This window comes from Lagopus muta, chromosome 1 (assembly GCF_023343835.1).
Source record: "Lagopus muta isolate bLagMut1 chromosome 1, bLagMut1 primary, whole genome shotgun sequence".
In the NCBI taxonomy this organism is placed as follows: domain Eukaryota; kingdom Metazoa; phylum Chordata; class Aves; order Galliformes; family Phasianidae; genus Lagopus; species Lagopus muta.
The window spans coordinates 127,406,416-127,418,773 of NC_064433.1; the positions used below are offsets into that span (position 1 = coordinate 127,406,416).

Sequence of the window (12,358 nt, forward strand, 5' to 3'; positions counted from 1 at the left end):
GTAAATTAATACTTAAATTATCAGGAACTTTTAAAGAAACACCTTTCTCAAAGTATGGGGTAATTTTCAAGACAGACAATTTTTCAAGGGAAAGCTTTGCACCAGAAATATTACAAGCTGTTACGTCACTGCACTAAACAAGTATTATCTTCAAATAGGTTTTTGCAAAAGCAGACAAATGTGACAACTTATGTCTTACAAGGATAACCAAACATAGCCATGTGTTCGAGGAGATGAACAAAAATCTTTCTCCAGCCAAAACTATCCCTTCCAATGTATTATATTAACCTGCTAGTTTAAACTGCTTCACTTGACCCCTGCTAATATATCTTGAGTACAATGTTAACTTTGGCACTCACAGTGCTCAAGGGACCAGAGGAGCTGGAATGTCAACAAGTGAATAGAAACGTGTTTCTCTCATTGCTCAAGATCTTTGAAAGGATAAAGTGCATCACAACAGATCTGACTTCTGAAAGAAGTGGATGTGGGGAAGGGGAATACTTTACCTTCAGTTCCTGGGAAAGACATCTCATTTAATATCTTCAGTGCAGGTAGGTTTAGCTCACCTGAAAATGCAATGAGAAAGAAAATACAACATGAAAGAAGAAGGGGAGGAAAAGCCAGTCCTCTTATCCTGCTTGAGAGGTCAGAAAGCAGGGTAGAAGAAATAAGACCACAGGACTCCAAGTTTGATTTTGTAATCCTTTGAAGGATTTTGGAGGCACTGCAATTGAGCAGTGCCAGGCTTTACATGGATCTGCACAGAATTAACTGGATAGGCAGCCCAGAGAAGGCAGTGGCTATGTTGTGTCACTGTTTAAAGAATAAAGACTTTGTACTCTATCTGGAATTTGTGTGAAAACTCAGAGGCGGTCCCGCTCACTGCTCCTGGCAGACATCCCAATGGCTTCTGCATCCAGAACTGGGGGAAGGGAGATGGAAAGCAAACACAGTAAATCCACTCCCACTTCCTCCCACACACATCTCAGGGGATCAGGCTGTTTAGCGAACCAGAGAACAAGAAGGAATTCCAGAGCAGGAAGAAGAATTTGTTCTCCATGTTGTTAAAAGGAGCTGGCTTGTTTTTGTAGGACTTGGTGTTTATTGTGGCTTATTGGAAATTGCTATCTGCCGTTTTCTTGGATTTCTGTAAGTTCCGCAGTACAACAAGGTTCAACAGTAAGTTGCTGCGCTGATTCCTAGAGGATGGTGCTTTTTGGAGTTATGGATTACGGATTTGTTCTTTTAGTTTAACAGCTAAGGAAACTCAACAAGCCTTAGTCCCCAATACAGTGTTTGTTGCACTCACGGTGATGTGTGAGCATCACAGGAGCACAACTTTCAGAAGGAATCAATCTCTAACAGAAAAAGCTGAATATACATACTATTTAAATTGATTTAAAAAAAAAAAAAAAAAACAGGTATTTCTTCTAGCCCTTCAATAGGGACACTGTTTGTAAAATGGCCTGCAATAAATCAAGGAGCACCACTTTTTATTGTGCCACAGCCAGTGGTATTAAGACTGAAATGTCTTGCAGTGCTACTCAGCTCCTCAGCTGACATTGCAGTGTTGTTAAGATTGTACCAAGTCTCAGTCTAAGCATGGCTGTAACTGCTGTCAGCAGTCAACTGTAGCACATGAAACTCTGGGGATGCAGTGGAGGTAGCAGAGGTGCTGCACCAGCTTGGAAAACTTCTTAACACCCATAGGAATGAAAGAGAAAGAAGGGTAGCAAAACAAGGATTTCTTATGGTCTGGATATTTCATGTTTTGATAACCTTTCACAGTGAAGAAATTAATATTTTTAATTTAATTCAGTGTACAGCAGAGAGATGAAGTTTGCTAGTACCAGAGCAACCAATTTATCCTGTGCATCTGGATGATTGTTTACACAGTTCCTGTGCAACATTTTCTGCAGATCTCTTGCTCTGCATCTATTCACAAGCAAAAAGAGTGCATTCCCCAAGCCATTTTTTGTCCAAAGCAACTAGCTCTACCTTTTATTTCAGCAAGCATAGGAAATTGCTTCCACTTATGAAGTGTGCCTCGAAAAGAAAAAAAAAGTATATTTAGAAACAGAAAGGTTATTTTTAGGCTTTAAAGTCCAAGGTGAATTCACAGAGTTGGCAGGTAGAAAAATGGGGCTGTTAAACTTATAAATGGCATTAAATTTGGAAGTTCTTTATCATAATGATATTTATGTTTCTGGAGAGTTTTTAGTAACGTTCAGATGGAAGCACCTCCCTAACGGCAATAGATGGCATCCAAATCTAAGAGTGTCACATTCATTCCCTAAGAGTTGCACAGTAATTACTAGTTCCCAGGCTGGCCTTTATTTGAGGCATATTTTGTAATTTCTAAGCTCAGTAAGGATTAGTTTATTTTCCTGAAGTTAAAATACAGTTTGATGTTACATAAAGAGTGAGACACTAGATTTACATATCACTGCCTCCTGTTTCACTTAATAGAAACCCTCATTTCAGTGAAGACCAGCAGTTTTGTGCTTCTATTTAGTAACCAACATCTTTAACACCGGTTTAAAGTATTTAGTCCTCTTGCCAAACATGAGTCTGAAGTTAATGGCAACTGAAAGCAGGCTGGATCCTGTAATGCTGCATGCTGAGCAGTGCCCTCAAAAGTGCTTTCTCCTACATTGCAGGGTCTGCTCAAGAAGGCTCTGCAAATAGACGTTCAGAAAGTTGGAGGCTGCACTGTCAAGCCCTAGTGCACTGCATTCTTGTTGTCAGCCACAGCACGGGCAATGTGGTTGTGATAATACAGAGTAGTTAATAAGCAGCTTCTCAGACAAGGTCACCAGAGCTGCTGGGCTCTCATTTTTTTTTTTACTTTAAATATTTTTTAATTTTACATATATTTTTCCTTTTTTTTTTTTTTTTTTTTTTTTTTTTCTTTAACCAGAATCATATGACAAATGATGCGCCTTTTTCATACAAGGGGAAGCCATGAAGTTTACCAGGGAAGACAGCGGTAAGAAAATGTATGCACTGGAGAATCTTTCTTGTATTTTTAAATGTTGTGCGTAATAAAATGTAAACAGATCTCTAAAAAATAAAAATTGTTGAGAATCAAAGAGCAGTTAATATGGATTTAGAACTAGATCTTCTCATAGAATCATAGAATGGCTTGGGTTGGAAGGGAGGTCAACAATCAAGGCTTATCAAGTTACAATGCCCCTGCCAACAGGCAGGGCTACCAGCCACGATCAAGTACTAGACTAGGCTGTCCAGGGTTTCATCCAGCCTGGCCTTGAACATCTCTAGGGATGGGGCATCCACAAACTCTCTGGGTAGCAGTTCCAGCACCTCACCATCTCTCTATAAAAAAAAAATCCCCCTGACATCTAACCCAAATCTCCCTTCCCTTACTTTAAAACCATTCCCCTTTTGAGGCCTTTAAGCCTGTTTTTGTTTTTTTGTTGTTGTTGTTTGTTTGTTTGTTTATAAAAGGCAGAGGTTTAGGAGCATAAGTACTATATTACATTAAATATAGATTTATCACATTGTGCTATCTTAATGAACTAGTAGTCAGTAGATGTTTTCTAGTACATGTGCTTTATTTCAGGTGAACTACTTCTCACAAACGCATTGAGCAACTAAGATATGTGCTGAGATAGACTTCTAGGAAGATACCCAAGGTTAAACCCATTGCTGCAACTTTGCTTCTGCAGATGGTACATAAATGTGGTGCTGTTTTTAGCACTGCGCTCAATGGATACAGTACTCAAGCTATTGCCATTTTAACCAGTTGCATGGCAAAATTTCTGCTCAAATGAAATGAAAAAGTACTGGTTTCAGAAAATATTCACGAGCTCCATCTGCAGGAAGTATTTGGTAGCTCCTTGCATCTGGACAATCTTAATACTCTAATAATTAAAAGTACATTATAAAGCTTGCAAACATTTTTTTTTCTTTCCATTTTAATTTTAACTTCAGGAGCTGCCTAAGTATTTGGCTCATTTTGTGCTTGTCTCTAAGAACTTGTGTATCAAGTCCTCCAAAACCCAATTTTTTACTGATACTGGCTGATGATCTTGGCATTGGAGATGTGGGTTGTTATGGCAATGATACTATCAGGTAAGAATTCTACAAAATAAATTATGCCATCCTGGTAAATTTCAGTGGGAAAAAAACCCTGCAGTGGTGGCAGTATTAGAAAATTTCTTATTAACAGACCAGTTTATCTAGATACACTTCTTTCCAAAGCATGTTTAAAGTAAATGTTCTACAGTAATTCCTCTAGGAATAAAAATTACACAAGCATGCTTGAGTGACTCTCATGGACTTTCAATTTTCAGTATGTATAGTCAGAAATTTGTAAATGCGCACGTGCCTCGTATTTTTCAGATATGTGTATAGTTTGTATGTATCCACAACTCTGTTTGTATGTATCCACAACTCAGGTGCTGAAACATTAAGGACTGAGATCAGGATATCATACCAGCTAATTACCCTTGTTGGCTTGTTACAGGGTGACACCTCAATCTATAATGCGCTCTATTTATCCCTACTGCAGCTTTCAGTCTGGATAGATCTTGATTGTTAGAATGATTGTGTATATTTATCCCATGTCTTTTTTAATCTATTACAGTCTTGCAACTTGAGCGCCCATGTCTAGTAGTGGAATTTTTTTCACTGTGCTTCATGAGCTTGTGATATGAAGTAGAACTGAAATAGCTTTTCTTTACACATGAATAAGAATCATATTGATATGATTTTTCTTTTTAGGACACCTCATATTGATGGTCTGGCAAAGGAAGGAGTGAGACTTACTCAGCACATTGCTGCAGCTGCTGTCTGTACTCCCAGCAGAGCAGCCTTCCTGACTGGCAGATACCCCATCAGATCAGGTTGGACCTCTCATAGTTCACTGCAGTTTGTCTAGCCATTGTTGCTATTAAAAATCCCTTTAAACAAACCATTATAAAGACTGGTTAATCTAAGGCTTTGGGACCTCAGTGAGATGGGCAGAAATAAAGATGACTAGATTTACTGATTGATTTCCATGGGAAAATCCCTACATAAAGCACATTTCATGTGGTTAAATGACAACACAGGAATGGATGAAAATCAAAACAAGCACCAAAGGTATAAACAAAGTAGTTGTTGAATGTTGAATGTAGTATTAAAATTTATATTAAGCAAAGTATTTTGATTACCCTAATGAACATTTTAATAATGAAATCCGTCAGTGTGTGGAATAGTTCTCAATGATTCTCAACGTTTAATTCAGCCTTTTAAAGTGAAGACAGAAAACCATCCATGCTATCTCATGAGGATAGCTTGTCTGATCTCACTCTAACTTGCTAAAGGAGCTATAGCTTTGAGCTTCGTGGATAAATGTTTTGGGTTCTTCTTTGGTTTTTGGTTGTTTTGTTACTTTGTTTGCTTGTTAGCTTTGCTTTTTCTTTATTTTAAAAATTACATTTCTTCTCCAGGCATGGCATCCAGCACAGAACGGCGCATTCTTTTTTGGAATGGGTGTTCTGGTGGACTGCCACCAAATGAAACTACTTTTGCCAGAGTACTGCATGAGCAAGGTTATTCTACAGCACTTGTGGGTATGAGACACAGAAACTTGATATCTAATGTTATTCAAATGAGATTGTTTCTGTAAATGTTTTTCTTTGCCAAAATATATCCAGGATAAGATAAACCAAAGTTTTTTTGTATGGAAAACTTTAAAAACCAACAGGGTTTTTCAAATTCCACTCACAACCCAACCCCCAGTAGTGTCAATACAATATAGGTGATAATTCAAAAATGGAATGTATGTATGGAATACACAAATGAACACAGCAAAGAAAAATAACTGCAGAGGAGGAGAATAACTTTCTTGCCTAGTACAGTTTGCTTTCGAAGAACCAACATTCAGACAGAGCAAAAATATGTTGTCTGACAGTTGGTACCCAACTCTACAGTGGTCTTAATTCTATCTGATGGCTAGATTTTCTGTTACTTACTCATCCTTCTTATCATACAGAATAAAAACAACTTAATTTTCTTCTGCTGAGACAAAGTAGCTGGAAGAGTTCTATTGCCTCCAGGGGGGTTGGGATCAGAATCTGTGTTCAAGAAAGAAAATCCTTTTAATTGTTTGCTAATTTTTCCTGAACAGTGATTATATGCTGTGTCCTTCAAGCACCTCTCAACTTTATACTCTTCTAGGTAGTCACAGGTGCTGTGTGCTTAACTGTAATAATTGTGATTTTCATGCCTCTACTTGGATTCAGCACAATGAAGTGTCCTTCATTTCCTAAACTGAAATGAGTCTCAGTGATGTACAGGCTTCACACAAGCTTGTGCAAATGGAAGATCTATCCCTAGCTCGTTGCAGTCTGGTATAGTTTGTTCTATAAAATACACTCATGTACAGGAGCACTGAGCTTATTAGTAGATCTCTGATGTTATTTGTCTGGTTAATAGGCCCAAAGCCCATGGTTATAGGCTGTGTCCTTCAATGTCACAATAATTACACTGCTCTGTAAAATGACTTCATTAAGTTTCATTATCAGTGCATGACATATTCTGATATGTCCAATTGTACTGGATAATTAGAGTGGCCTATTTTGCTACTCATTTTAGGAGCGCTAGTTTGTACAACTTATTCCTGAATTTTATTTTTGAATTTGAAGGTCAGATTGAAATTATGTGTAAATTAGTTCATAATTTTTGCACTTAGTTGTTTCTTTTGGCACAAGGGATTCTCCCCACCAGGCCACACACTTAATTAAAGTCTACTTTATCATGCAATCAGCCTGAAATATTGCAACCATATCAGTACTTAGAGAGGTGCCTGAGCAGGACTGTTATCTATGTGGAATTATGTCAGTTAAGTGAAGAAAAAGAGCTATTCTCTCAGATGCAGCGCCAGGAGAGCCTGTCTTATTCCAACTAGCTTCTCCCTTGGTTGCACTTTAAATGAGGAGTGCAGCCAACCTTTTAGAAACAAAGGCAAACATACGTGAGAGAAATGATGTTGGTTTTAATACTTCTGTTTTGTATTTCCAGGGAAGTGGCATTTGGGTGTGAACTGCAAATCCCACCGTGATCACTGCCACCACCCTTTAAATCATGGCTTTGAATATTTTTATGGCATGCCTTTTACTCTTCTGAATGAGTGTCAAGGCACAGATGACCCTGAACTGGCCAAGTCTTTGCAAGATACATATTTGCTTTATACACAGATAATCTTCCTAGCAGTGTTTACGCTTTTGTTTGGAAAACTTACCTGCTTATTCTCAGTAAAATGGAAAATAATAGTATGTGTTACCATCTTTGGTCTCCTGTATTTCCTTTCCTGGTTCTCCAGCTATGGATTCACCAAGTACTGGAACTGTATTCTGATGAGAAATCATGAAATCACAGAACAACCAATGAATCTAGAAAAAACTACTTCTAATATGCTGAAGGAGGCAGTTTCATTCATTGAAAGGTAACTAACAAAAACAGTATCACTTCTTAAGGATTTTTTAAATAATACAATTGCTCTGTCATGCACTACTGGGTTACACAGCTGGCACACCGAAGTATCTGCTCCTACTGTTGGCCACCAGCAATTTGCTGTTTTCTGGCATCCATGTAAGGTCAGCACCCAACTGCTGTCCTTCATCTTTTGCATAGCTTGTTAGCTTCTCAGGAAAAGGAAGATGATTTTGTTGCATTTTTGGTTTGTTCACAATGGATTCCTAGCCAAGGACTGGGCCTGCAAGCAGTAGGGACAGAAAAAATGATCTTAGCCTGATGAATGAACTCCCATGTAAAGTTCCATAAGTAAATGTTTTGCAAGCAGGAGACTGATACCGAGATTTGTTTTGTTTTACCAAAGTGTCTTTCATTTAAGATGCTACCAGCTAGAGTTAAACTGACTGCTAAGTTCTTAGCAGTATTCATGTGGCAAGTTTGGACATATCCCTGAATAAGATTGTATTATTTCCCCGAGGGCTTGCTTGAAGATTTTGTTGTTGTTTTTAAGGGGAAATGAAGTGAGAGAAATCTCTTGTGCCTAACTCTGAACACAGACAAGCTTAGGTTTCTCAAATATCCTGCTTTATCTCTAGCTGCCAGTATTAAAGGGATGCAGTTCCCTTCTGGGTGCAATATCATACCTGCTGGTTTCACATGTCTATCTCAGATACTCAGTGACACCAATATTTAGATTTAAGCAAGTGGGTCCTATTCTCCTTGCCACTGAACGTGTTATTTAGAATCATAGAATCATAAAATGGTCTGGGTTGATTTCATGCTTTACATGTATCTAATTTGGAACCAGAAAAAAAAAACCATTACTATTTTAGTCTTTCTACAGAACCAAAATCTTTGAAGGGTGTTTTAATCCCCTCCATCTCCCAAAGCCTCAAAAATGCAAGATATCAAAATCTGATTTTTTGTTTTTCTAGTGAGATAGTCACTACCATGCTGCTATTATATTTTGTTTAGTGTGGTAGTTTGCAGAGAGATGACTACTCTTGTTTTCTCTTATTTCAGAAACAAGCGCAGACCATTTCTTCTCTTTTTTTCCTTCTTACATGTTCACACCCCACTCATTACCACAAAGGAGTTTCTGGGAAGAAGCAGGCATGGCCTGTATGGAGATAATGTAGAGGAAATGGACTGGATGGTGGGTAAGTGGTGATCTCGAAGAAAATAATTTATTTAAATATGGAAGATGACAGAACTCACTATTTATATATGACGAAAAATCTTGCCTTGCATATATAGTTAGCTCCAAAGGTAGCCATTTCATTACAAATCCTCTTTTCTTATTCTTAGCGTGAATGTGGAAACTTTTCCTATTTTTAATTGACACACTTCAGTGTTGCAGTGCAAAATCATAGAATCATAAAATCATTTAAGTTGGAAACAACCTTTAAAGGTCATCTAGTCCAATTGCCCTGCAATGAACAGGAACATCTACAGCTAGATCAGGGTGCTCAGAGCCAGGTTCAGCCTGACCTTGAATGTCTCCAGGGACAGGATATGCACCAACTCTTTTGGCAATCATTTCCCCTTTTTCTGTCACAACAGACTCTCCTAAGGAGTTTGTCTCCTTCTTTCTTACAGCCCCTGTTTAGATATGGAAATATCACTTGGATTAGGTCTTCCCAGAGCCATCTCTTCTCCAGGCTGAACAGCCCTAGCTCTCAACCTGTCCTCACAGCAGAGATGGTCCATCCCTTGGATCATTTTTGTAGCCCTCATCTGGACACACTCCAAACAGGTCTATGTCTCTACTGTACTGAGGACTCCACATCTGAATACAGTATTTCATGTAAAGTCTCACCAGTGCAGAGCGGAGGGGCAGGGCCACGTTCCTCAACCTACTGGCCATGCTTCTTTTGATACAGTCCAGGATACAGTTGGCTTTCTGAGCTGTGAGGATATACTGCTGACTCACATCCAGCTTGCCATCCACCAGTATCTCCAAGTCCTTTTTGGCAGAGCTGTGCCCTATCCTTACAATCCCCAGCTTGCACTCATGTGGAGGGTTACTGTGATCCAGATGCAAGACCCTGCACTTAGATTTGTTGAACCTCATGAAGTTATCCTGGGCCCACTGCTCAAGCCCATCTAGGTTTCTCTGGATAAAGTCAGATAATCAAATATTACAGAATCATAGAATCACCAAGGTTGGAAAAGACCTCCAAGATCATCCAGTCCAACCGTCCATCTACCATCAGAATAACCTCACTAAACCAAGTCGCTTAGTACAATATCTAAATTTTTCTTGAACTCTTCCAGGGACAGTGACTCTACCACCTCTCCAGGCAGCCCTTTCCAGTGCCTGACTACTCTTTCAGAGAAGAAATTTTTCTTAATATTCAATCTGAACCTCTCCTGGAGCAACTTGAGACCATTCCTTCTCGTCCTATTGTTAGTTATGTGGGAGAAGAAGCCGACCCCCACCTCATCACAACCTCTTTTCAGATTGTTGTAAAAGAGCTATAAAGTCTCCCTTGAGCCTCCTTTTCCCTAGACCAAGCAATCCCAGCTCCCTCAGGTACTTCTCATAAGAGTTGTGCTCCAGACCCCTCACCAGCTTCACTGCCCTCCTCTGAACATGCTCCTGAGCCTCAATGTCTTTCCTGTAGTGAGGGAGCCAAAACTGTGTACGGTATTCAAAGTGTGACCTCACCAGAGTTAAGTACAAGGGGACGATCACTTCTCTGATCCGGCTGGCAACACTATTTCTTATACAAGCCAGGATGCCATTGGCCTTCTTGGCTACCTGGGTGCAGTGCTGGCTCACATTCAGCCAAATGTCAACCAGCACCACCAGGTCCATTTCTTTCAGCCACATTGTCCCAAGCCTGTAGCATTGCCTGGGGTTGCTGTGGCCAAAGTGCAGGACCCAGCACTTGGTCTTGTTGAACTTCATCTCACTGGCCTCAGCTTGCAATCCAACCTGTCCAGATCCCTCTGAAGGCCTTTCCTATCCTAAAGCAGATCAACACTTTCCCCCAGCTTAGTGTCATCTGCAGACTTATTGAGGATGCATTCAATCCTCACAAGTCATCAACAAAGATACTGAACAGGACAGGCCCAATATTGACCCCTGGGAAACACCTCATGACTGGTTACCAGCTAGATTTAACTCCATTCACTACCATGCTCTGGGCCCAGCCAACCATCCAGTTCTTTACCCAGCAAAGAGTGTACCTGTCCAAGTCACAGGCTGCCAGCTTCTTCAGGAGAATACTGTGAGATGCAATATCAAAGATGTGGCTGAAGTTTAGGTAGAGTATGTCAACAGCCTTTCCCTCATCCACTAGGCAGGTCACTTAATCATAGAAGGAGATCAGGTTGGTCAAGCAGGACCTGCCTTTCATGCTGTCTGGGCCTGATCACTTGGTTGTCCCACACATGCCTAGTAATCTCACTCAAGATGATCTGCTTTATTACCTTATCTGGCACTTAGGTCAGGCTGACAGGCCTGTAGTTCCCTGGATTCTCCTTACAACCCTTTCTGTAGAGTCACGCTGGCAAGCTTCTAATCCCCTGGGCTCTCCGGTTGACCAGGAATGCTGACAGGCAATGGAAAGCAGTTTGGTAATCACCACCGTCAGCTCAATCAGCACTCTTTGGCAGATTCCATCTGTCCCCAGTCCAGGCAGAGTAACAGGTCTCTGTTTATTCCAGAATTATGGGGAGTTTATTCTGCTCCCCATCTGAGACTTCCATGTCACATGGTAGAGTACACCAAGTATAATTGGTCTGACTTTTAAAGACAGACATAAAGAAGGCATTGAGAACCTCAGCCTTTTTCTTATCTTCAGTGGTCACATTGTCCCCCACATCCAGTAAAGGATGGAGATTCTCCCTAGCTCTTCTCTTACTGTTAATATATTAAAAAAAAAAAAGAATTTTGTTCTCTTTTACCCTAGTGAGCAGGTTGAATTCAAGCTTGTCTTATGCCTTTCTAATTTTCTCTCTACACATCCCAACAACTTATTTGTGCTCTCCCTGTGTTACCCGTCCCTTCTTCCCCAGGAGGCAGACTCTCTTTTTCTCCTCAGGAAAAGTTCCCTATTCATCCATGCTAGTCTTCTTCCCTGCCTCTTATGGCCCTTCCCTCATCTTACGGCACAGGAGGACAGCCTGCTCCTGCACCTCTAAGATTTCCTTCTTCAGAAGCATCCAGTCTTCCTGGACACCTTTACTCTTCAGGACTGAATCCCAAGGCACCCTCCCTGCCAGTGCCCTGAATAGATCAAAGTGTACCACCTGGAAGTCCAAGGCAGCAGTTTTGCTGACATTCTTTCTAACTTGACCAAGAATAAAGAACTCGACCATTTTGTGGTTGCTCTGCCCAAGACAGCTCCCATCCTCCACATCTCTCACCAGTCATTCTGTTTGTGAATGGCAGTTCTAGCAGGGCACCTTCCCTTGTAGAATCTCTTACCAGCTGTATCAAGTTAACTTCCCCACGCTCTAGAAACCTCCTAGATTGCTTCCTCTTTGCCATATTATATTTCTAGTATATTTCAGGAAATCTGAATTCCCTCTTGAGAACAAAGGCTAGCAATCAGATATACTTAATCTGCACCATTTGCCTCACCCCTAACCCCATCATCATTCCCCCAGGCTCAAGCAAGCCTTGTTTTAACAGGTTCCCCCTTCTTACCTAGTTTAAAGCCCTCTCAATGAGCCCTGCCAATTCCTAGGCTAGGATCTGTTTCTCCCTTTGAGACAGGTGAGACACATCTGCAGCCATCAGGCCAGGCACTTCGTAAACTCCCCCATGATTAAAAAATAAAATAATAATAATAATAATAATAATAATAATAATAATAATAATAATAATAATAATAAATAATCCCTGTGATTGCACCAGCCTCTT

At 40.2% G+C, this 12,358-nt stretch overlaps 1 protein-coding gene across 6 annotated transcripts in view; it reads left to right on the plus strand.

The window, feature by feature from the left end:
- Positions 1-343: 343 nt before the first annotated feature.
- The window catches only part of LOC125688425 (arylsulfatase H-like), a 29,417-nt gene continuing 17,402 nt past the window's right edge, over positions 344-12,358 (plus strand). For 3 of the 6 annotated variants that reach the window (XR_007374717.1, XR_007374716.1, XM_048934515.1), the window contains exons 1-7: positions 344-551; positions 2,921-2,989; positions 3,955-4,095; positions 4,747-4,868; positions 5,457-5,579; positions 7,030-7,453; positions 8,506-8,642. Coding sequence is in view for 4 of the 6 variants with exons in the window: in XM_048934515.1 (XP_048790472.1) it covers positions 2,934-2,989; positions 3,955-4,095; positions 4,747-4,868; positions 5,457-5,579; positions 7,030-7,453; positions 8,506-8,642 (1,003 nt within the window). In the remaining 2 variants the exon portion in view is untranslated. Of the gene's footprint in view, positions 552-954; positions 1,150-2,920; positions 3,000-3,954; positions 4,096-4,746; positions 4,869-5,456; positions 5,580-7,029; positions 7,454-8,505; positions 8,643-12,358 lie in introns of those variants that run through there. The other 3 variants (XM_048934517.1, XM_048934518.1, XM_048934516.1) reach the window with 3 other exon arrangements.